General features: G+C 42.5%; 1 protein-coding gene across 4 annotated transcripts in view; it reads left to right on the top strand.

Moving 5' to 3' along the window:
* The window catches only part of DIS3L2 (DIS3 like 3'-5' exoribonuclease 2), a 344,308-nt gene that overhangs the window by 230,212 nt on the left and 88,595 nt on the right, over positions 1 to 25,501 (top strand). For all 4 annotated transcript variants that reach the window (XM_055345950.1, XM_055345951.1, XM_055345952.1 and 1 more), the window contains 2 exons: positions 7,299 to 7,411; positions 20,624 to 20,731. In XM_055345950.1, coding sequence (XP_055201925.1) covers positions 7,299 to 7,411; positions 20,624 to 20,731 — 221 coding nt within the window. The remainder of the gene's footprint in view (positions 1 to 7,298; positions 7,412 to 20,623; positions 20,732 to 25,501) is intronic.

The raw sequence follows: 25,501 nt of genomic DNA, 5'->3' as shown, positions 1-25,501 counted from the left end.
AGGGTCTGAGAAATACTCTTGTACAACTCCTCTTCATATGCGGGTACCTTACATTGCATTCAGATATACTTGTCCTAGAATTTTTTCACTTTGACTCCTTTCAAGTTTATGAAATGTCTTCAAACCATTGCCACGTCATGGCCATGGAGTACTGCCATGGCTTGCTGTACAGTGGTCAGCTTTTGTGTTTCATTACATAACTGAATACCACACAGAACTGGAACACGTCAGAGTTTGAGTTGTCTCTCTTACCCAATCAGTGTTTCCATCAAAGTAAGGGGGAGTTTGCTTACCCCAATAAAAGATGGAGTTTATCGTGTGGCTACAAGGTGATCCAAGCCCAGTTGTTCCTCAGCTGTGAATCTGTCTCTAAAATGCAAGGGGCCAAGCTAAGGTCGGGACCCGCATTCTGACTGGATGTGCGGCCCTGAAGGAGGCCCATCACTGCTGGGAAAGTCTTGACAGCAGAAGGCTGCTGGCCCCTCCCTACCCCTCCCTGCCCCCCCCCCCATTCTCCCCATTGGACTCCCCTTCTCAAGCTTTCAGAACACAGCTTTCGATCTCTGTTAAGCCTTGTGTTGTTGGAAAGACTAATAACCACAGGGTCAAGAGAGTGACCCAAGCAAGAGAATCATTTTCCCATCACATAGGCCAGTTGGAGGCCAATCTGTGAGATGGGAAGTCCAGTGTCTGTGGTATCTATCACTGCATCTTGTAGATTAGCTTCTTTTCATCATCTACATCTGTTTACCAAACATATTGCTTCCCGGAAGGGTTGGTTGAATTTGTTTGCCTGGCAGCATCATTCCTAAGAGATTGTGTTCTTCCTGACTCCTTTTCAGTCCAGTACCACCTGAGACCGCATTTGCAGAAGCACAATACGCAGAATGAAGAAGTGATAAAATGAGAAAGTGAAGGTGCAATATTTGCTTCTCTGCTTAAAACTCTCTAGTGGTTTCCTGCTGCACTTGAAATGAAATCTAAATGGTTCATCTTGACCCAGCAGGGCACCTCTCATCAGGGCCCCAATCTACCTCACCAGCCTCCTGGGTTCCAGATCTCCCCTTCTTTTTATACCTTCCATGCAGCCAACTTGCTCCCACCTCTGACCCTTTGTTCTGGTTGTTCTGCCTTGATGTGCTCCCCTGTGCCATTATGTGATGTCCTTTTTAGACACACAGGCCTCCGTTTATTTCCTCAGAGACCTTTCTTAACTAAATCTAAGAGGGGCTCGGGCATTCTCATCACCTCAGCCTGTTTTATTTCCTTCAGAGTCCTTTTCACTGCCTTGAGTAATCTTAACCATTTATTTGTTTGCTTGTTGTCTTTCTCTCCCCACTAGAATGCACACCCCACAAGAGAAGGGACCCTGTCGATGTTATCTACTTGTATGTTCCCAGTAGCCTAGAAAGTACCTGCCATGTAGTAGGAACGTAATAATATCTGTTGAATGGCTAATTGAATGAATGAAGGTGGTTATTAGGAACATGTTTGGGGGAGGATGTTGAGGATTATTAGGTGACTCAAAGCCAAGTCATATGGTAATTGGGCCTGAAGGAGAGAAGAAGATCCAGGGGGCCACATGATGTCTAAATATGTCAATGCTGTTGCCAATCCCAAAGCAGAGCCCAGCCCTGCTGGGAGAGATCTGCCACTGCACTCATATCTCATAGCCACATTGCTATCTATCCTCAGGAGTGGGGTTTGTTCTGGGCAGCCCCATGGGTAGAACTGAGCCAAGAAGTGAAAGCCGTAGGAAGACATATCTTGGCTTTGAAAAGGGAGAAATTTTTGTCATTGCTATCTGAGGATGGACTGGACTATGCTGAAAAGTAGTGATTTCTGAGTCACCTGAGGTGTGCAAGCATAGATTGGTCTCACTCTGGAAAGACCTGGGATTGGGAGGAGTCTGCACAGTTAGACCAGGCAGGGTTTACAACCCCTTTCAGCCCAGAGTGGCAACGAGTCTACCCTATATGTTGGTTATTTTCTGATTTGTTCAGCAGACATCAGATACTGACTATGTGCTGGGCCCTTTCTCTGCCCTTTGTGCTGGTGACAGAGGGTGGGGGAGATACCTCATGACCTACTTCGAGTAAGTGGCATTGAGCCCTGGTGAGGGGCACAGTGTAAGATGCTGTGGGAAGACCTAGAGGAGTGAGTAGACCCTGTCTAGGTCATTAGGGGAAGCCTGCCAGAGGGAGTGGGCTTGATGCAATGGTCTGCGGGACCAGCAGGAGTCGTCAGGAAGAGAAACAGGGTGACAGGGAGGTTTGTATTTTAGAAGGGGTATTATCTTTGTGGAAAATGGGCTTGAGAAATGTCAGGGAGTACAACAAGGCGGTTTTTAGATCTTTCTTCAAAGAAACAATGGTGGCCTTGGCCACAGTGGGGATGGTGGGAAGAAGAGAGACCAGCAGATTTGGGAGATAGAGTTCAGAGTGATTGGTTGACACAGGCAGAGACAGGCCTAGTTTCTCTTAGGTTCAAGTAGTGACGGTGCCCCTTTTGGTTTAGGGGAGGTGATCCCACCTCCTGGGATGGAGAGCGCAGGAAGAGACATGGTTTGGCTGCAGGTAGGGACTTTCAGAGGTATGAGTGTGAGATGTCCGTGGAACAGCTGAGTGGCATGTCAGTCTGGAGCTCTAAGAAGTCTAGGTGGCTGGCACAGAATAAGGAGACCAAAGCACAGAGATGATGTTTGAACTCCTGAGAGTGGATGAGACAGTCCAGGGAGATAATAGGATGACCAGAGAAGGCAGCCCAGGGCAGGGCTAGGAGACATGCCAACGTATAAGGGACAGGAGAGGAAGAGGAGCCTGAGAAGTAGTCACACTGCTAGACATGCTCAAGCCACGGAAGCATGTGTCAAGGAGGGAGAAATCACTAGGTCTCAGATGCCCTGTAAGGTCAGGCCAAGTCAGGCCTGGATTTAGCAACACAATGGTCATTAGTGACGCAGACAAAAGCAGCTATTTTTTGCTGGTGAGGTACATTTGCAGCATTATTCCCTGATGTTCTGGATCAAAAGCAATGTTCTGGTCAAGAAGAGCCCCTGTCACCACTGTCTGGTCTTAGCAGTGACCCAAGTCTGGAAGGCCCTGGCTTGGTCCACAGAGGGGTAGCACAGTCCCTGGCTGTATGAGGTACAGCCCCTTCGGGTACTGAGGGAGAGTCATTCTGCCACAAGCTGAGGAGGACACATGGGAGTAGCTGGATCCTCAGGACTCATGGTGAAGTCGACCTGCAGTTGAGGACTTAGCAGTTGTTGTCCAGCCAGGCTAGGCTGCAAGCAGCGAAGGTGAGCGGCAGCAGGAGCCCAGAGAGACGCAGGGACAGGGAGGTGGCTGGGAACAAGGCTGGTGAAAGTCGCCAATGGGATTTCTAAGTCCCTGACCGTGAATGGCTTCTGTTGAATCTCCTAGAGATAGGGAGAGATTTTGAGCTGCAGCTCCTGAGATGAACAATTGAGTTGTATCATCTTGGAGTCTAGGGGAGGGGAAGGTAAGAAGAGGAGCAGAGACTCTGAATCTGACCTGGTTTTGAATCCGGGGGTGATTACTTACTAGGCAGGTAACCTTGGATGAGTGACTCGGAACCTCTCTGAGCCTCAGATGATTCATCTGTGAAATTCAGTTTGTGTGCCTGTGTCAAAATTATATTAATGTATGTGGAACCCTTGTCTTGGAGGAGACCTTAAACAGCCACTACTGCTGTCCTTCTGATCCTTTATGATCGTTGTCAGCACTGTGTTCATAAGCTGATCCTGGTGCCAGAGCACTTTCACCTGTTGTCACTGAAGTGGCAAGATGTAGAGCAAGTGGCTTCAGTAGTCAGCGCCCCACCCGAGGGTTATGTCAGCGGCCACCAGGCAGGGACACCGCTGGAAAGTGCCTGAACTGGCTGGGAGGCTGGCTGAGACAAGGTGGTTTTTAAGCCGCTGCTTTCAGTTCCATTTGTGTTTTAATTGGATGAAGCAGCTCTCATGTCCTCTCAGGTTCATTCCAAGGAGCATTTGTATTCATTTAAGTTTGTGGGCACTGAGCAAGGCAAGCCAGACATGGCCAGCCCCGGGGGCTCTGCTTCCCCGGCTCTTCAAGAACTTTCTGGGGTTACCTTAACCCCTGTAGGTGAGAACTTTTTCACATAAAAAAACTGTTTTAAAGAATTCTTTTATATGGAAGACAATTATTTTTTTTTTAAATATCAAATCGGTCCTAAATGTCCTGGCAGCAGATACTACAGAACGTTTGGATTTATATTTTCTCTTTCATAGAATAAAACCTTCAGTGCCACTGCCTCAAGAGTTCTGCAAGTTCACATTATGTAAATACATGTAGTAAAATATTTACTTAGGGTTTCCACACCAAAAAAAGGGTCCAAAGGAGAGAATAAGAGAGCTTCTCTTTGCTGGTCTTAGAGGCTCTGCTGGGAATTCTGAGTGAAATTTAAGCCTCTGAAATATGTTTTGATTGGCCTTCTTCATGTTTTATCTCCCGTAGTGAACTCTTTGTCAGTTTGTCAATTTTGACTAAGGACAGAAAGTTCATGTGTAGTAACAACACACAGACTGAATTTAAAATTATGGTTTATATCATGATGTAATAATCCTCTCCTTTCCCTTGGTCAATATTTACCTGTTAGGCCAATATATTATAATTCTGACTTCAAAAGAAGACACTTTATTTTACCTTCCCCAAGTGTTGGTTTTAGATACTTGTAATATCAAAATTGGAAGTTGAGCTGTCTGAGGCTCTTGGCCACATTCTCTTAGGGTTGAGTTCCTCGATCATTGCAGGGCAGGTGTCCTTGCTCCCAGTGACCCAACAGCACAGCTGTGTGGCTCTTAGAGTGAGGCTGCTGACCTCTGAGCCACACTCCTTTCTCTTTGCTTTCCAGATGGCCCTCTTCTCTGTGGGAAGTAGGTCTTTAATATTATCCCACTGCAGCCAAGATCTCCTAGATGGACTTCAGTTCCCCCAATGTGTTAACATTACAATAATAGGCAGAAAAACCCAATGAACGCCCTGTAGGAGGGTGGTCCTCGAGTGTGAGACAGATGAGGAATGGGGAATCTTAAATTCTGTTCTGTCCCTGAGCCCCTTCTTTTAACCACCCCATGCTTAAACAATTTTCCATTTGAAAAAAACTGAAGGAAGAGTGGTCCCCCAGAGAAGAAGGAATAGGGGGATAATAAATTGCTTCAAAAATCTGCAGATAAAATGTGTGACACTTTCAGGTTGATTATCTAGGCAGCCAGAAGCAAGTAATGATGTGCTCGGAAGCTCTTCTGAATCAACTTGGGTATCAGTCAGGACTCTTCCTGTGAGTCATAACTGAAAGGGAACTGATTGATTCATGAACTGCCAAGTCAATAGGTAGACTAGTTTCACATTCAGCTGGATCTTAGAATTCAAATGAGGCCATCATGACTCTCCCTTTATTTCCTAGACTCTTTATTTTCTATATTGGCATGATTATGTGGCATAGATGTTTCCTTGGCAGCTCCAGACTTATGATGGTCCTTACTGTCTGGGGTCCCAAAAGAGAAATTCTCTTTCCTGAAGTCACTATGAACAAGCATAAGGTGTAGTGGAATTACATCAAGCATATATTTAAAGATTTTATGTATTTATTTTAAAGAGAGAGGGAAAGCATGTGCAAGCAAGCAGGGGTGAGGGAGGAGCAGGGGAGAGGAAGAGGGAGAGAAAGGGGAAGATCCTAAAGCAGACTCCATGTGCTCAGTGCAGAGCCCAATGTAGGTCTCCATCTCATGACAAGATCATGACCCAAGCTGCAACCAAGAGTCAAATCCTCAACCAACTGAGCCACCCAGGCACCCCAAGCATATATTTAAATGTAAGCAAATTCGCCTTTGTGTTGATATCAGTATGCCTGTCTGCCCATAATGTACTCGTCATACTACACCCTTATTTTACATGTGTTATCTTTTTTGGATTCTGTCCATTTTCATATACGTATGTAAGTGTGTATAGTCACATATGGTGCATGTGAGAGATGATTCTTGGGATGTTCAACCTAACCATCCACTCAACCACACTTTAAGTGATTCCACCAGCCTACATCATCTGCCCGTCTCTCTGGTAGAACTGGTAGGCAGGACCTGTTGAAAAACAGCCCCACCAGGAAGGGACAGAGCAGTTTACAAGGGGAAAAAGGGGTCTTTTATCAGAAAAGACAGGACAACAGGCAAACAAACCAGCTGTTGATTGATTCATTCACTCAACAGGTATTTACTGAGTGCTCACTATTTGTCAGGCATTCTTCTAGGTACTGGGCTGAGACCAGTGAACTTTACACAAAAGATTCTTTGTCGGAGCTTACATTGTAGGAAGAGAGGCAGACAGTACATATGTAAGCCAGTAAAGATATGCTGTGGTGTCTGGCAGAGATGAGTGCTGAAGAAAAGACAATGGTAATCATCTTCATTGATAAATTGATTAGGTGCTTTGACCATGCAGGTAGAAGAAACAGGGGGCAGAGAATCTCCTCTTATTCTAAAATTCTCTTTGAATTGATCCTTAAAAGATAAGAAGGAATTTGATAGGCAGGTCCTGTTGAGATGATCCCAAACATAAGAAGAAAAATACATGAGCCAAGCAAACATCTCAGTGGGATGAGGTAAGGTCTGTTCTGGGAATGGAAAGAGGTGTCCCATGACAGCTGCGTGCAGAGATGTGGAAGGGGAAGGTGGAAGGCTGGCGAGGCAGGTTGGGGGACACCAAGGGAGGATGTGGCTTCCAGGCTAAGGAGTGCTATCACCAGGTCCATGGCTGAGAAGAGTCCAGGCCACAGTGCACAGGGCTAGGTGAGAAGGGGCAGAATCAAGGAAGGAAGGCCAGGTATAGGGCTCGACGTGAAGGCTGTGGTCAGAATGGACAGGAGGAACAGAGACTTCAGAAACAGAATCCGTGGGAATCAGAGATTCATTCATTTCTAGTGCCCTGAAAGGGCTTGTTCACCATCCCAAGTGAGCCTGCCTTTGCAAGTCAGCTGATGTTTAAAAACACAAGAGGCCTTTAGAAACAGGAGACATCTTGCGAAGATGGTTAATGTTGTTTCTGGAAGATAAAAATCTCACTGTTAGTGTATAGTGAGGAACATAACCATGCAAATCACGGGGGGGGGGCAGGTGGAGAGCCCTGCAAGACTGGAAACAGTGACCCACACCTCAGGTCCCATGGCCTCTGAGAGTGTGCACAGTCCTGGGAGTGATTCCTGGGGGGAATGACCCTGCCTTCCATCCCACACTGATCAACTTCCTTCTGCATTTACAGGCAACTTTGAAGTGGGGGTTCATATCGCGGATGTCAGTTACTTTGTTCCCGAGGGATCCCCTCTGGATAAAGTAGCTGCTGAGAGAGCTACAAGTGTCTACTTGGTTCAGAAGGTAAGTCTCCCGTTTCTTGGATTGAAAGGCATCCTATTTAGTCTGCCCCCTTTGTTTCTCTTTTCTTACCAAAAAAAAAAAAAAAAATCATGAGGAACAGCAATCTCATCTGAATATCTTTTCTCACATCCAGTGAAATCTTTTAAAAAAGGCTTTCTTTGAAAAAGTTATTTCCCCTCTGTGGTTGCATGTTTTTCTTATATATTTAAGATGAACCAAACTGAAAAAGATACCACAGCAAGACGCAGGGACCCATCTCAGGTTTCAGATTGGTCCTGCCACCTAAGTCACGCAGACAGGTGCTCATGTTCAGAAAGAAATGAGGAGAAGTGACTGCTTTCAAGCTATTGTTTCAAAGTGGGGCTTTGCAAAGTCAGCCCACACCAGCCACATTTTTTTTTTAATGTTTTTACAACACAGCCACATGCTGTAATGTGACACTGTAATGTCTACGACATTGTCACACTATGACAAGAGAATGGAATCAAATGCCTTTTGAGAAAAAGTTTCAGGCCCTTTTCTAATCTGCTTCTGACCTGCCCTTTACAAGATAATCTGGAACCTCAGAGATGGAAAAGCATTTCACCAAAGATGTACAGATGACAAATAAGCATGTGAAAAGATGTTCCACATCATATATTACCAGGGCAATGTAAATTAAAATAACAGTGTAATACTACCTAAAAAAAAGAACAACCCAGGAACAATTCAGTACCCATCCACTGTAGAGTGAACAAGTAAATCGTGGTAGATTTGCACAGTAGAACTCTATAGAGCAGTGAGAATGAACAGCTGCCTGACAATGAATGACAACTGCACACACAAACATGGTGGAAGAAACCAGGCACAGGTGCACCCACTGTAGGGGTCCATTTGTGTAAAGTTCAAAAATGGGCAAAGCTAATAGAAGTCTGGATAGTGGTGACCTTTGGAGAAACAGAGCCCAAATGATGAGGGGACTGCTAGCAGTAATTAGTACCCAGATCACTAATTACATGAGCTTTTACAAGAGTGAAAATGCACAAGCTTTTCCTTTATAACTTATGTACTTATACATGTATTATACTTTAATAAAAATGTTTTCATTTTGAAGCTTTTTGGGGGATGACTCTTAGTCCACTCTGGCTCCTTTTAGTGTAGGAACCCAGTCAAAGGAGCCACTCAAAGACCAGTTCCCTCACTCATAGGTTGGCTTTCCTGAGAACACAGCTCTGATATTTGTACATTGCTTACACTTAATATAACCTCATGTTGGAGACATCCCATCCATACCTCCTGCCCAAAAATGCAGTAGGCCAACTCTTGGCCTTTGCCTGGCCCAAGGCTTCTGACAACAGAGATCAGACTCCAAAATCCCTTATATCTACAGAACTGTAATGTTATGATGGAAAGAAACAGAAGTGGCAATCTCTTAGATTTTCAAGGCCACAGAAAGTGAATAAATGTGAATTGTTCTCCCCATGTAGAAAAATTTAACTCTGTCATTCAGATTCAAATAGTTAAGAATCCCAGACACAATTAGAGGTTCTTCTGCTAAGCAGGTGGCTTTCTCTTATCTAGATTTTGCATTCTCCTTTTATAACCAGGAATTCTCTTTCAAAATCAGAAAATGGAAAAATAAAATTGGGTTAAATAACAAAGAACATTTCCTTTCCTATTCTCTTTACTCTGGTTTCTTGATTGCCGCAGTTCTAGAATTTCCCTTCAGGACTGCAGAGTTGGGGCTCTGCTCCTGAGCTCTAAAAGTGCGGAGCTAGGTGGGGGAAGGGCCCATGTGCCCCTGAGTGGCTGTGGGCTCCCGCTGCCCGGCTCGGCCCCCAGCTTGGCTGGAGCAAATGGCGCCAGCCCACAACCTTGGACAGCAGAAGCTGTGCATTCTGGTTCCTTTGAACCACTGCTCTGACCTTTCTTCCTACTCATTTTTGTTTCTTAAATGACTGTGTCCAGGAACTTTTCTGCTGTTTTCACTTTTCTTTGCCTGTAAAGGTCTTCTTAAAAGCTGGATGAGCTGCTTTCCTCTTCCTCCAGATTCTCTGCTTTCTCATTTGGCAGAATCAGTTCTCCCAACTTAATCAGATGGGGGAAGGCATGCGTGTGTTGGGGGTGGGGGGCCGGGTGGTTCCCACCTATGGCGAATGCGGCCCCAATTTCTTTCCATCAAGCGCTGCTGGCTTATAAGTAACCGATACCAGAATTACAGTCTAAGCTTGATTTGGGGAATCATCCCATAGATCAAGACTATACAACAGATGTTGGGTCCAGATTCCATTTTACTTGTCTTTAAAATGAAATTCTTTTTGTTGGGATTTTACTTACAGTAATAAGTATTTGGTTATTCTCAGTAACAATGGAGTGTACTCAGGAGGAAAGATAAATTGAAATATTGCCCATTTAAGTCCCATGAAAGGATACGCTCTTTCTTTTTGACAAAAATTAGGCATCTGTTCATCTTGCCGACGGAGGCACCCAGGCACACTTTGGCATCTGTTCGTCAAAGGGACAAGTGTCTACCTGAGTTCAGGCCTGTCCTTCTCAGAAGGACATGAAATCTACCCAGTGAGTGTCTCTTGTCTTCCCTAAGAGGGAAATACAATGAAACTGTAAAATGTAAGGTCGTTTTTAAAAATAAGTGAATTAAGTTTTAAAAGTAAAAGAAACGCTAAACAGTTGAAACCTAAAGCTAAATTGTCTGCCTGTTGGCCCCAATTCTCATGTTATTTTAGGTGTGAAACAGCTCAAATGAAAGTTCGCCCATAAATCTCTATGATATTTTATTGGTACTGCTTTATAATAGAGATCAAAGATTGGGATTGGAAGCCTGTCTTAACGTGGAGTCCAAAGAGTTTTAAGATGTTCCTTTCTGACCCCAGCAGGTTGTCAGAGTGTTGATGTTTTGTTAATGTCCAACTGTGTAGCAAAGAGTTGATCAAATTCAGAATTCATGGAAGTGTTGATATGAAAAAGAAAACTCTTTAAACAGAGATGTTGGCTGGCAAATGAATTATCTCTTTCCTTTTAAGTTGTTTCAGTGTGCGAGTGGAGAGCTAGCAGTACCTTACTGTTAAAACCTCGAAGTCCTCAGAGAAAAGGAGAAAAACTGCCTAAGTTCTCAGGCTCTGACAGCCAATGGGCTCCAAGAGTGTGAGGGAGTTTGGGAGCCAGCGAAGGCCTGGGCTGGAAGGGGCAGAGGAGGTCCCTGCTGCCCCTCCCAGCTGGGTCACGGACATCTAGCTCCCCTGGGCTCTGGGAGCCCCCCTGTCACTGCCAGTCCCTCCTGATCCTCTTGGCGTGGATGGTCGATTCTTCCCCTCTGTGGCCCTTTCCGTTGGTCACAGGGCTGTCCTGGCTAACCCGTTGCTGAACTTGGCCAGCCTGCCCGCTGTGGCTTTAGCAGATGTTTCTGCTCTCTGAGGCTAATATAAGATTTTATAGTCTTGTTGGTACCCCCACCCAGCTGCCTTGGGCAGTGGCGTATTTACCTAAATGATCAGTTTCTCTCAGTTCTCCCAAGCCCTGGTCCAGAATGCTTAGAAAGTCGGTGTCCTGTCACCATGTCCCCCCCTTTTTTTTTTTCCATGACCAGCTTTTAAGCTGTATTCTGACCCAACTTTGATGCTGGCCTGAAACATACTTAAGGAGACCAAGCACCCTCTAAGTGCCTTTCCTTTCTTTCTCTGCTGCCTGAAGTGCTGCCTGTCTTCGTCTGCTTCGTAGTTGTCGAGGATCCGCTGTGTACCAGGTGGCAGGTGTGTAAAAGTGGGGGAGATGCTGATCTTGCCCTGGGGAAGCCAGAGAAGAAGGGTCATGTAACAAGCACAGTATGCTGGCCATGTGCAGGTACAGAAGGACTGCCAGAGTGAGGAAGTTATTAGGGAGGAGAGAGAAGGTATACCTGCCCGGGTTGGTAGTAGGAGAGGAGCTTCCACAAGAGCCAAAATGGCTTCACCAAGCTGTCGATTTTTTGAGCAATGTCTCAAATTTTGAGTTGAAAATTTCTAGGTAGACATGTGAGTGGAGAGGACATTCCAGGCAGCGGCTCGAAAAAGCATGGGATGCGCAAGGAGCAGGATGTAGTTTAGAATTGCTGGGGTAGAAATTGCAGGAGGAGCCAAAAGATGAAGCTATAACAAGAAGCCTGAAGTGGCAGGCTGAGGAGGATGGACTTCATCTTGAGGGCAATTAGGGCAGAAACATGGCCCTCTTTGTCTCAAGTAGAAAATCACCTCAGCAACCATGTGGTTGAAGAACAGTGAGGCCAGAGGGATAAAAACTATTATCCATACCAGGGCCCTTTCTCTCTTTCCCTCAGCCACGGCCCCTTGAGGCTTTGAATAATGACCCCAAAATACACAGGGATTTTTTTTGCTAACAGAATTGTAGGAGAGTTTATCAACTGGACCCCAGGAGAACTAGAGCAGTAGACGTCTTCAGCCTGGTATTAAAATGGACATCGTGAGCAAGGATGTCCACCTGCATTCCCTCCCTGTCTAGCACAGCAAAGAGTCGAGCTAGGCAAATAGGGGAAGTTGGCTTCCCCCTGTCATCTTTGCTTTCTCCTTGGAGACAGGGTCTGGATGCCCTCTGCCAGCTTCTTGTTGAGAGCTCTTGGCCACCATTGACCATTGACCACTGATCATGGAGGGTCCAGACTTCCCCGGAAACCATGCCACCCCATCCAAGGTATTTGGACCTTCCCTCATGAGCAGGACAAGCAAAGAATAAAATTACCAAATTCAGTTCATCAGCTATTGAAAAGATAAAGGCCATGTGTCCTACTATAAGTGAGATTGCAAATTATCATGGGGCAGAATAGAGTAAGACGTTGCAGAAGTCTGAAGAATAATAAGGAACTCTGCTCCAGAATAATTTCTACTCCAGATCTCGGCTGCTGGCTTAGGAGACTTTTAGAATATAACCCAAGAGAGATGAATATGTCCATACTTAAAAATGGAGAGGAAAGAAGACTCATTTGAGAGATATTTAGATGTAAAACCTACAGGACCCGAGGACAGATTGGATGTAGCAGGAGGAGGAGAGTGGAGAAATCACGAGAGAACACCCAGTTGTGTTCCATGGGAGAGGTGTGTATATATGTGGTTTTGTTTTGTTTGCTTGCTTATTTAACTGGTAACCAGATGCTGCTCTTAATAGATAGGAAATACATCATAGCAACAGTTGCAGGGAATAAAGTGCTGAACTGTCTTCTTCATGTGAAGTTTGAAGTATGTGTGGGATGTCCAAGTCAAGGTGTTCAGAGGGCAGGGTAGTTAAAGGGATCTGGAGTTATCAGGTGATGCAGGGCTGGAAATGCAGTATGGATGGGACTTGTGTATCCATGGAAGTGCAACCCTAGGGGTGAGGGAGCCCCCGGAGAACACGTTCAGGGAGAAGGAAGGAGAACAGGGCGCAGAGGGTGAGAGCACTAACATTTAAGGGGCTAGCCGAGAAGGGGGTCCAGTGAGGACCAGTGCAGCAGGAGTCTGAGAGTGCCCACTAGCTCTGTGTTTCAAAAAATATATGTGGGGCAGCCCAGGTGGCTCAGCGGTTTAGCGCTGCCTTCAGCCCAGGGTGTGATCCTGGAGACCCGGGATTGAGTCCCACAGTGGGCACCCTGCATGGAGCCTGCTTCTCCCTTTAAACAAAAAATATATGTACCTAAAACATGTAATATTTTACCTGATGTCTGGTCATTTATGAGTGCACAGAAGGAAGACAAAGGTTTTGAACCAATATGTTAACATTGTTTATTCTAAGGCATGAGGCCTCACAGTTTTTATATTCTCATGTTTTGGTTTGTTATCACCTAAAAATTCCTACCACAAACTTATTTTTGTAATTTAAAAATGTCATATTGAGGGCCACCCAGCTGGCTCAGTCAGTAGAGTGTGTGACTCTTGATCTTAAGGTTGTAACTTCGAGCCCCACGTTGGATATAGAGATTACTTTCTAAAAAATCTTAAAAATAAATAAATAAAAATAAAAATGTCACATTGAGTTGAGAAATGAAAGGAATATGTGAATGAAAATAGGAAGCATGGGGATGCCTGGGTGGCTCAGCATTTGAGTGTTTGCCTTGGGCTTAGGGCATGATCCTGGGGTTCTGGGATAGAGTCCCACATCGGGCTCCCTGAAGAGAGCCAGCTTCTCCCTTTGCCTATGTCTCTGCCTCTCTCTCTGTGTCTCTCATGAATAAATAAAAAAATAAAATCTTAAAAAAAGACTTGCCAAGGTTGAAATTTAACCTTCAAAAAAAAAAAAAAGAAAGAAAAGAAAAGAAAATAGGAAGCATGAACTATGTTGAGAACCTTAATGACGTAAAGAGGGACATCCAGAGTGGGAGAGGGGAGTGTTGTTTCCGGCTGCTAAGAATGGGAGACTGATCCTGTGATTATGGTCTATGGGAAAGACAGCGCAGAAGACGTAGCCGACGGAGAAGCTTTGGCAGGGCGGGGGTGGATCAAAGGCCAGGCCTTGCACAGAGAGGACACAGCTCCCAGGGGACTGAGGTGCACACATGCAGAGCTGAAGAGGGGTGTTGGGAGGAAGGGGCTGGAAGGGTGTTTGGGAGGGGCTGAGTCCAATGGTCTCTGTTTTCTCTGTGAAGACAAGAGTTAAGAGAGTCTTGGGATGGAGTCTCAGGGCTTGGAGGAAAGAACCAGCCCCAAATGAGGGAAAGGTCTGCCAGCCTCCAGTGAGGTAGGAGCTGAGCCTGGCTTTGGGGACAGGGTCCAGTGACTGACTGTCACTGCTCAGCTGTGAATTACAAGCACAGGAAAGGCAGATCATGGGACTGACCGTGGGGCTGTAGAGTTGGGACAGTGGAAGTAGGGGAGTTTGAGAACTTTGAGGGACTTATCCCCGGGGTCTGTACCTTGGAGTGAAGCTCATGAGCACAGTGCAGACCCGACTGGGACAACCGTCCAGGGGCTGGGGGATGCATAAGTGGTCGGGTGACGCTAATGACAACCAGCAGTTTCTCAACCCCCAGAGGGACTTTCTTCTCTTTTCCACTTGCCCACTGTTTTCGGCACTCATCACCCCTACCTCCGAGTCTCCCCAAGCGCTGTGGCAGATACCATTTAGCTGCTGAGCATGTGGAGACCACATGCTGTTGTACAGGTGGGGCTCCCCTGAAATAACAGGACTTGTATTTGAGGAGGCAGCTTATTGGGAGTGGCTGCCTGTCTCTCCAGCCCTCCACCCATGGGGATCCCTGCTGTGCTATGGACTTGACACACATGCCAAGTGTGTCAAGTGGGAATGGAGCTCATTCCCAGTGACCTTGGCAGAAATCAGGCCCAATTTATGAGCGGCCATGGATATGCCAAACCATAGAAGGATTGTAACATCGTCATTCCTTCACCTTTGAAAGAGAAATAACTGTCCATTTGTAAAATTATATGCACATAAAGACTGTTTTCTCTGAATACCATCTAAATTCTGCTCCATGATCTGCTGAAAGTTATTTGAAAGAAATACCCTTTAAAAATTAAAGATAACTATACTACCTGAAAATGTTTTAATGTTTAGCTTCTTCATAAGCACTTAGGTTATTTGGCATCTGAATATTAAAATGTTGTCCTCTATATAAGGTGTAAGGTACCAGGGTGCCTGAGTAGGTCAGTCAGCTAAGCATCTGCCTCCAGCTCAGGTCATGATCTCAGGGTCCTGAGATTGAGATGCGAGCCAGGCTCCCTGCTCAACAGGGAGTCTGCTTCTCCCTCTGCCCTTCCCCCCTGCTTGTGATCGAGCTCTCTCTCTCTCTCTCTCTCTCTCTCTCTCTCTTTCTCTCCCTCCCTCCCTCCCTCCTCCCTCCCCCTCCCTCTTTCTCTGTCTCTCCCAAATAAATAAATAAAATCTTAAAAAAAAAAAAGATACAAGGTGCCAAGCAGTGTTTATAACCTGGGCAGCCCCTGAGTTATAAACTAGTTAAAAACTACTGTAGTAGTTTTTAGGAGAGAATAGTCACAGCTCTTTATCTTATACTTGAAATACCAGCTGTCTATGAAATTCTTATGTAAATATGTTTAAGTAGAAGTCCACTATGTATTTCATAAAATGTTTTATGCAATGCAATAAATAGTAAACACAGAAAGAGTGATTCATTTTCTGGACAAAAGTCAGTCATTTGCAGACAGACTGCCTGCTGTGTGTCATTCCTGAGGGTGCTATGGTGTAGAGGAAGAGTGAGGCACATAAAGAAGCAATTGGGGTGTGCTAAGAGCTATAGAAATGTCCTAGAAGAGCTGAGAGGGTGGAATAAGTGACCGACCTTTCAGGACTGCCTCAGATCCTTTTTGTAAGAACAAAGGTGGTGGGGAAAGTATACAGAACATTGTACATCCTTCCCCAGGGGAATCTGGATAAGCCTTTGAGGAATTATGATGAGCCGAATCTTCAAGGATGTGCAAAAGTTGACCAGATGCAAGACATCCAGAAAGATGTCCCAGCAAGAGAGAACAATTTGGCAAGAGTTAGAGCAGTCAGCAGGTGTGGCAGGCAAATGGTGTGTAGTGAGCAGCCTTGCTGAAGGAGAAGGCTAAGCCAGGTGACCAAAGGACCTGCTGGACCATGGGCTGGCCAGTGAGCTGACTTGTATTGAGCATCTTCAGTATTGTTTTACCAGTAAGGAAACTGAGGCTCAGAATTATACTAGCTTGCCCAAATTGTACAGAAAGTGATGGGCCCAGGATTAGACCTCAGTCTGGCTTCAGATCCTTTGCTTTCTCTTGCGTTGTGCTGCTGATGAGTATGGACTTCACTCTATTGGTTGCTAATCTTTAGACTTCTTTTTTTTTTTTTAGTGGTAAAGGCCTTTTTGCAAATAAAATCTTAATCCCAAACTACTATATAAGAACAGATCAGTTCATATTTCATTAGCTTAAACTTCTTTCATATTTAAATGTGTAACTTATGAGGTCAACTGGTGAAAGCAGTGGCTTTCTTTTTAACTAAGCTCTTTCATTTTGAGATAATTTTAGACTTAACAGAAGAGTTGCAAAGACAGTATAAAGAGGTCCCACATATCCTACACCCAATTCCCCTCAGTGTTAACATCTTACAGTAGTACCTTGGGACATTTGTCCTAAGAAGCTGATATTAGAATATTACTATTAACTACAATCTATACCTTACTTGGATTTCACCAGATTTTCCACTAATGTCTTCTTTTAGGGTTCAGTTCAGGATACCACATTGCATTTAGTTGCAGCAACTTTTTTTTGTCAAACACTAAAACATGAAGCCAGGAATTGCATTATATTCTCATACGCTCAGCTTCGTGATTCACAATTAGATAGTTTCTTTCTTGAACACTTTGAAGAAACTCTACCTATATATAAGGAAGTATTAAGTCCTGGACTACAAGCTTGCAGGGTGAGTAGCCTACTACCAAAATACAATTGGTATAATTACCAGCTAATGCAGCCCAGAGAAGAATCCTAGAATGCACACACCACAAATTTGATTTAGTCTGTCTTAGCTTGGGCTGTCATACAATATGGTATTGACTAGGCAGCTTAAGCTACAGACATTTATTTTTTTCACAGTTCTAGAGGATAGAAGTCTTAGATGAAGATTCCAGCAGTTTGGTTCCTCATAAGGGCTCTCTTCCTGGCTTGTAGATGGCCGTGTCCTCACATAGCCTTTTTTCTGTGTCTGTGCAGGGTAGGGGGGAGAAGGGAGTTACCTCTCTCTATTGGATCATGACCTCATTTAACTTCAATTACCTCCTAGACTCTTCCTCCAATGTAGTGACATTGAGGGTTAGGGCTTCCCCCAAAGGAATTTGGATGGGAGAAGAAACAATTCAATCCATAGCACAGTCCAAAAGCTGAAGTGATGGGAAATTTTTACGGTTCAGTCACAAGACAGTATGGTATTGAGACTTTCTCCATTTTACACCACATGCTTATGCAGGTAAAATTGTATTATTTAGTAAAACACTTAATACTTGGAAGACAATGTTAAATATATAGGTCATATTTTAATACTCAATATTAAATAAGTTAAAGAAAAATGTAGTGTCATCTGAACAGAGGATGCAAAAGCAATGGCAAGAAAAAAATTTCAAAAGTGATTGTGTTATAAAAGCTGTTACCTAAGCTGTTTTCAGGTGGTCATTGGATTTTACATAGGTGTTAAAAAGAAATACCACATCCTTCATAATAATGCCAAGTAATGCCATACAATTATTAATTATTTGTTACTAGTGTAGGCTGTGAGTTCTAGAATATACTTTTCCATATAAAATGTTACTTACTGTATTAAAACAGGGTACAGGTACCTCACACAGAGTAAGAGGCCACTGAAATTATTTTGCTTTTGCTGACAAACTTAACTGGATAACTTTACCTCAACTAGTGCAGTTATCTCTCTTGCCTACTACCTCTCAGTTACTTAACGCAGGGTTACAGCATTACCTGTGTTACCTGTGATTGATACTACGATTCAAGGAGTCAACGGCCAGCATGAATCAAGGGCTATTCCTGTGGCTATTTTTAGTTTGGAAACAGGGTGAATGATGCTGTTAATCAAGAAAAATACAAAAAAAAAAAAAAAAGAAAAGTACAGGATTAGGAATAGATTTAAAGGGAGGAGAGAGTGAGTCTGAAGTGTCTTCAGGGCATCCAGGTAGAGATACAGTCTTCATCTTGGGAACTTTAGAGAAAGCAGGTAGCATTCTGAGATAGCTGTGAAGTCATCATTTGAAAGTAAGTTGAAGAAGGTTGCTTCTCAACCTTTTGGCTAAGATCAAGTGAAAGTAAGTTGAAGACAATTTTTCTTTTTTTTTTTATTTTTCTTTTTTTTTAATGAAAGAAAGAGAAGGTATACCACTGGATCAGTTTATTACAGACTAGAAAGATCAATAAAGGGCAGCCCTGGTGGTGCAGCGGTTTAGCGCCGCCTGCAGCCCAGGGTGTGATCCTGGAGACCTGGGATCAAGTCCCACGTCGGGCTCCCTGCATGGAGCCTGCTTCTCCCTCTGCCTGTGTCTTTGCCTCTCTCTCTCTGTGTCACTCATGAATAAATAAAATGAATGAATGAATGAATGAAAGAAGAAAGAAAAGAAAGAAGGAAGGAAGGAAAGAGAAAGAAAGAAAGAAAGGAAAGAAAGAAAGAGAAAGAAAGGGAAAGAAAGATCAATAAAGAGAAGAAATACTTTAGGTTTAAAAAACTACAGTATGAGTGACTAGTTGACTACAGTGTTCCTCTAGGAAACTGGTGATATTTTATTGGAGTATCTTGTTAATGTTCAAACGAGATTTGGTCAGTTGTGATATTTTCAATCACTAAAGTGTTGATTCTGCAATTTTACTATAATGAAATCCCATCATGAATCTACACTCAGCCCTTGGGTTCTTTGATTTATCCCAACTTTTTTTGGTAAATCATTGACTAATATAATTTTATATATTGAAAGTGTACAATGTAATGATTTGAGATACATGTACATTGTGAAATGATTGCCAATATGAAGACAGTGAGCACATCCATCACTTCACAGTTAGCTCTTTTGTGTATGTGTGGTGAGAATGCTAAAGATCTTTCGTCAGCAGATTTCAAGTGTGCAACACCCTATTATTAACTGTAGTCACATTGCTGTACCTTAGATTGTCAGGACTTATTCATCTTATAACTCAAAATATGTGCTATTTGACCTACATCTCCCCATTTCTCCTCCCTCTGGCCACTGCCATGTAAGTGACACCATACAATATTTGAGTTCCTCTGTCTGGCTTATTTTACTTAGTATAATGCCCTTCCAGGTCCATCTATGTTATCACAAATAATAATATTCCATAATGTATGTGTATATACACATTTCTTTATCTGACAAATGTGTCAATAGACACATAGGTTGTTTCCATGTCTTGTTATTCGGAATAATGCTGCATTATTCACAAAGAGCACTGATATCCCTTTTAAAGTACTGATTCCATCTCCTTGGGGTATATACCCAGAAGTGAAATTGCTGGATCAAATGGTAGTTCTATTTTTAATTTTTTGAGGGACCTCTATATTATTTTCCATCATGGCTACACCAATTTATAGTCCCCCCAACAATGTACAAGTGTTCTCTTTTCTCTACATCTTTACCAACATTTGTTGTTGTTTTTTTTTGTCTCTTTGATAATAGCCATTCTAGTAGATGTGAAACGATTTAGAAATTAAGAAAGCAATTCCACTTAACAATAGCATCAAAAACAATAAAATACTTAGGAATACACTTAACCAAGGGATGAAAGACCTGTGCACTGAAAACTATAAGACATTGATGAAAGAAATTGACAAAAGCACAAATAAATGTCAAGAGAGACACCGTGTGTTTTTGGATTGCAGGAATTTATATTGTTAAAATGCTCATACTACCCAAAGTTTTCTACAGATTCAGTGTAATCTCTATCAAATCCCAATAGTATTTTCCACAAAAAAAAAGAAAAATATATCCTAAAATTCACATGGAGGCATAAAAGCTAGCCCTGACTAGCTAAGAGCTATCTTGAGACAAGAGACCAAAAAAAAAGACAGAAGACAAAACTGGAGGCATCACATTTCTGATTTCAAACTATATTACAAAGCTATAACAATCAAAACAGTATGGTACCAACATAGAAACAGACATATAGACCAATAGAACAGAATAGACAGCTCAGAAATAACCCCATGTGTGTATGGCCAAACTAATCCTTAACAAAGGTGCCAAGAGCATACAATGGGAAAAGGACAATCTTTCCAATAAATGGTGTCGGGAAAACTGACAGCCACACGCAAAGAATGTAACTGGACCCTCATCTTACACCACACACAAAAATTAGATTGAATTAAAGACTTAAGTATAAGACCTTGGGCTCTTAAGTATATAGTTCAACTAGAATAGTAGTATCCAAAAGTACAAGTCATCCTTGAGTCTAGAGCTTCAGTTTTATTGTGTAGTAAATAGTAGTTATTTTTCAGCTGTAATGTATTTTTTCCCTGGTACTAATTCTTACCTTTCCAATTCACATTCCCATTTCTCTAGAGGCTCGTGGAAAAAGTACCAGATGTCATGGTTTTTCTGCAATCTTCAGGGAAAGAAGCTACCTCCATCCTCAGCTTGTTCCAGAAGCCCAAGCTGTTCACCAAAACTCTGCCCTCCGGGCTGCTCCCAAGCCTGCGGTAAACTCCTACAGATTGTAGGAAGGAGCTCATGGGTCTGTTCTCTGTTTGCAGGTTGTCCCCATGCTTCCCAGGCTGCTGTGTGAGGAGCTGTGCAGCCTCCATCCCATGTCTGACAAGCTGACCTTCTCTGTGATCTGGACACTAACCCCGGAGGGCAAGGTAATAATTTACACCCCTGACTATTTCATTCAGTGCATCCTGGTGCCGAGCTGGAGTCCCGTGATGGGGGGATGAGGGCACTGTAGGGGCAGTTGCCATAGAGAAGAATGGAAAAGAGCCCCCTGCCTCTGAGGAGCTGCCAGTCCATTTAGAAGGCCAGACTAACCTTAAGCATTTAGAAACAAGTTATTTGTTTCTTATCATTTATCAGGTGAAGGAAGAAATTGTGTAAACAAAGTCAAGTAGGGAGGCTCAGTGCAGGAGATAACATGTATGTGAAGGTGAATGTGGCTTGGCAGTGGCTGGAGGAACATCCTGAGCTGCAGCTAGGACAGCAGACCCTATTTTAGGGAAGACATCTAAGGAAAGGGTTGTGAGTTTGGGTAGGTGTTGGGGGGTGGGGCATCAAACTGTGAGGAGCCTCAAATGCTAGTCACAAGTGAAGTCTGCATGTTAGGGTTCTTCTGAAGTGTCATGAGAAAAGTGACATTTTAGGAAGATTAGTGCCATAGCATTGTGCCGGTGACTTGGTAGTTTGAAGATAAATTGGCACAAGGTTATGCCATAATCAAGGCCCGTGGTGATGAAGCCGTGGATCAAGAACAGAAAAGAGAAGAATGTCAGCAGGCATTCCCTAAAGATAGGGCCTAAATAAATAAATAGAAGAAAATTCCAGGAAAAACTGGTCTCCTCCCCACAAACAGAAACAACCCTAAACTTCCAAAAATAAGGCAATGATTAAGTAAGATAGAACATTCCGTAGAATGTGACGCAGTTACTAAAGCTGTGACAAGGACCATGTAAGAGCATAGGAAATGTTTATGCTGTGATATTAAATAGAAGTAAAAAGCAGATATTTAATTATAAAGCGGTTCCAAATAAAGATGGAGGATCAAATACCCACATTTACTTTCATTCCCTCCCAAAACCTCACTAAAACAACAGTGAAGAGATTTTTTTTTTTTAAGACATAAACCCACAAGGACAAAGAGAATGGGAGAGCAGACAACAGCAACAAAATTTTGGAAGCTTGGAAGCAGATGGATGAGTGGTAACTGACTTAGCAGTCCTGAGAAAGCTGAATCCTGAGCCAATAATAGAGAAAGCCAAGAAACAACCCGATTTTACGTAGCAGAACCCTAAAGAAATTCCAAAATCAATGGCACCGGGTAACTTCACAAAGTAGGGGAGAGGTGGGTGAGGAAGAAACTGACCATATTGGTTAAAAATTTGTTTAGAAAGATTGTCCCTCCCATAAGTTGAAAGAAGACCAGAAATTTATTCTCTGAACAGGTTAAAGTTCAGGATATCTGAACTAGAGGACACCAAACACACCTGATGGTAGTGGGCCTTTGGGAGAGACTTGAATGAGTGCTGGCATCCTGATTGTTGAAAATCCCAGCTTTCTTTTCCAACCAAGCCCAGAATTCTGGTTGCCAAGCCTTATACCCTTGAGTCAGGAGCTAGGAAACTTTTTTTGAAGAATCTGCCTGTGAAGAAGATTTAAAGATAAGAACCTCTGGGGCTTCTTTACCAATAGCCCAACTGTGTCTCCCTGCAGGAAAGCCTAAAAGGAGGCAACTCCGCTAACACAAGCAGAGCTTTTTAGGATTTCACCAAAAATCAGCATTTTAATATTTTACTTTCACCTATGAAGAGACAACCAAGGAGCGCCTGGCTGGCTCAGTTGGTGGAACATATAACTCTTGATCTTGGGGTGATAAGTTCAGGTCCCACACTGGGTGTAGAGATTACTTAAAAAAGAGACAACCAACACCAAAGCCTCTGCCATGAAATAGAAAAACCAAAGCAAATAAACAGAAAAAAGCAACAAGGGCATTTATATCCTTTGAGAAATTTTTAAAGAAATTATATCATAAGATCTAAATACTTTACAAAAGAAACAGGGGTGAAGAAGAAGAGCTCATGAAAATTTAAAACATGATAGGAGAAATGAAGACTTGAGACTCTGGTTGGCAGATAGAGTTGAGGAATTGTCCCAGAAAGAGATAGAATGGATAAGAAAACTGAAGGACTAGTCCAGGATATCCAATATCTATCTGTTCACTGAGCATTCCAGAAATAGAGAACAGTCGAAATGGGAAAGAAATGACCAACAAAATAATTCAAAGAAATGCCCTTTTACCAGAGGATGTGACTTTCCAGAGGGAAAGAACCAGTGCCCAGTGCTGTGGTGGATGTGCATCATCCCCAGGCCACAATGTTCTACATAGGTATAGAAGACAGTCAATCCAGATTGCAGCAGACCAGAAGGCTCTAGGAGAGATGTCTTCAAGAAAATGAAACGGAAAAAAAAAAAAAAAAAAAAAAAAAAGAAAATGAAATGGTTAAAACATCTGTGTATCTGAATTTCTTGAAAAATTATTTAGACCAGCAGTTATAGAACTTGTTGGTCCCCAGAATTCATTACACTAAAAAAAATCTTTGATGACCTCAAAGTGGTTTTGTTCATGTGAATTACCACTGTTTACCCTATTAAAAATGGAAATTAATAAAAACTTAAACATTAAAGTAATAATAATAAGCCCAATTCATTATGTTAACATAAATAACATTTTATGAAAAATAATTACATTTTCTAGAATTTAGGAGAGAAGCTTGTTTTATATTTTTGTAAATCTTTTCACATTGGTACTAAAGAAGGCATTAAACCAGTTCTCATATATGCTTCTATATTCAATCTGTTAGGGTAAGTTAATTTGGTTGAATTATAAATGTGAAGAAAATCCAGCTTCAGACAGATATGTAGGTAGAAAAGAAAGGTGTATTTTAATAGTTTTTTCAATTAATTGTGGATATTTGTCCTTGTACTACACCAGAATGTGGCAGTTTCTTAAAAATTAGTTCCAGTCTAGAATCTGAGACTGTATTTGCTACCACCTAATTCTGTACCTACAAAATTCATATGTTGAAGCTCTAACGCCTCCAATGTGTATTTGGAGGTAGAGCCTATGGGGAAATAATTAAGGTTAAATGAGCTCATAAGGGTGGGGCCTTGATCTGATAGAATTAATGTCTTTGTAAGAAGAGACCAGAGAGCTTGCTCTCTCTCCCTGTCATGTGAGGATCCAGTGAGAAGGTGATCCTCTGTAAGTCAAGAAGAGAGGCTCTCTCACTAGGAACCAAATTGGCCTTCCCAGCCTCTAGAATTGTGAGAAACCAGTGTCTGTTGTTTAAGCCCCCCTGACTAGGGTATGTTGTTATGGCAGCCCTAGTAGACTAATATAAAATCAACTGAACTTTTTTTTTACTGGGTTTCATTAAAATCTGTCTTATCCTTTAAATTTATCTTTTACCTAAACAGTGATTTTTTAAATTCACTTAGAATGTTTACATCATTTAGAAAATATTAGCTCATTATGCTGATCTTCTAAATGTGAACATATTTCATTATATATCAGATCACATGGGTTAATATCATTGCTGATCTTAGACAAGTCTTCAAGTATTAGGAAATGTGTATCACATGTCAGATACAGGTTTCCAAAATTCTAATTTTGGTGAAAGCTCACATTTTGTCACGGGCAATAAATGATGTCCGTTGTTTTCCTCGAAGTGCCAAAGAACCATAGTTTGAGTGTTACTTGTTCCTTCAAGTAAAAATGGTGTCCTATTAAAAAAAAGCAGTCAGTGTAGCTTATAGCTCAAAGTTATGTGAATGCTTTTCCTCAAGATGACCATCATACTTCAGCAAGCAGCATAAGGGAAGACAAGGACTCAAGGATTGAGACATAATAAAACTAAAAACTTTCACTGCATCATCAAGAACATTCCTAAGCTAGCTAACTTTTGTGCCTTTGAGCGAGGTGGTAAAGAGTATTCCAACCCCTGATACAGTTATACTCTACCTGATTCATGCCAAGGCAGTGGCACTTTCCCTCACCAGTGCTTTTGTTCTGCCAGGGTAAACGTCAACACATGGGAAAGGACAAAGAATGCCTTAGTATTGTTATGAAAATAGCACTGACCCCCATAGGTCCCTGAAAGGGTCTCAGGGACCCCCAGGAGGCCAAGTAAATTAAAACAAGACAGTTATTAATTCTAGTGAAAATAAACAAGTTGTATACGAAAGAAAAGTCACCCTTAGTATGTACATAACCATAATAGTTAATTCTGATAGTGATGATATAACTATTGGGAGGACGAGGGCCTGGAATGGTTGTGTGGATTTGGTTGGGGGAAGGGAGTGCATGTGGAAAGATAAATAAATTCTCTTCTTCTGTAGTGAAAGGTTTTGAATAACACCTAAAGGTGAAAAATCTAGAGGTAGTAATCAAGCAGGCAGTATAGAAAGATGGAAGTAAACACTAACAACCTGCTGGAAGAGGTTTACGCTTGGAGAAGAAAGAGACAGAGGGCTGCTGTTTTTCATAACAAGCTTTTAACACTGTTTGTCTGCTTGAACTATGGATACTTTAACTTTTCAATTTTCATTTTGAAAATTTTCAGATAAAAAAAAATTTTCAGGTATACATTAAATTAAAATAGCACAATAAAAACCCATCATCCTTATCTCCCAGATTCCACTACTGGCAACCTTTTTTTTTTTTTCCTCTTTCTAAACTATTTTAAAACAAACCAGAGACATATGTCATTTCACTCATATTCTGATATGTGACTTACAAATTTGGACATTTTCTTCTTTTTTTAAAAGATTTTATTTATTTATTTATTCATGAGAGACACACAGAGAGGCAGAGACCAAAGCAGAGGGAGAAGCAGGGTCCCTGTGGGTACCCCCATGTGGGA

This window comes from Nyctereutes procyonoides, unplaced genomic scaffold, assembly GCF_905146905.1.
Source record: "Nyctereutes procyonoides isolate TBG_1078 unplaced genomic scaffold, NYPRO_anot_genome, whole genome shotgun sequence".
NCBI classification, from domain to species: domain Eukaryota; kingdom Metazoa; phylum Chordata; class Mammalia; order Carnivora; family Canidae; genus Nyctereutes; species Nyctereutes procyonoides.
Note: the sequence above shows the minus strand (reverse complement) of the source record. Positions and strands in the feature narration are given on the sequence as shown.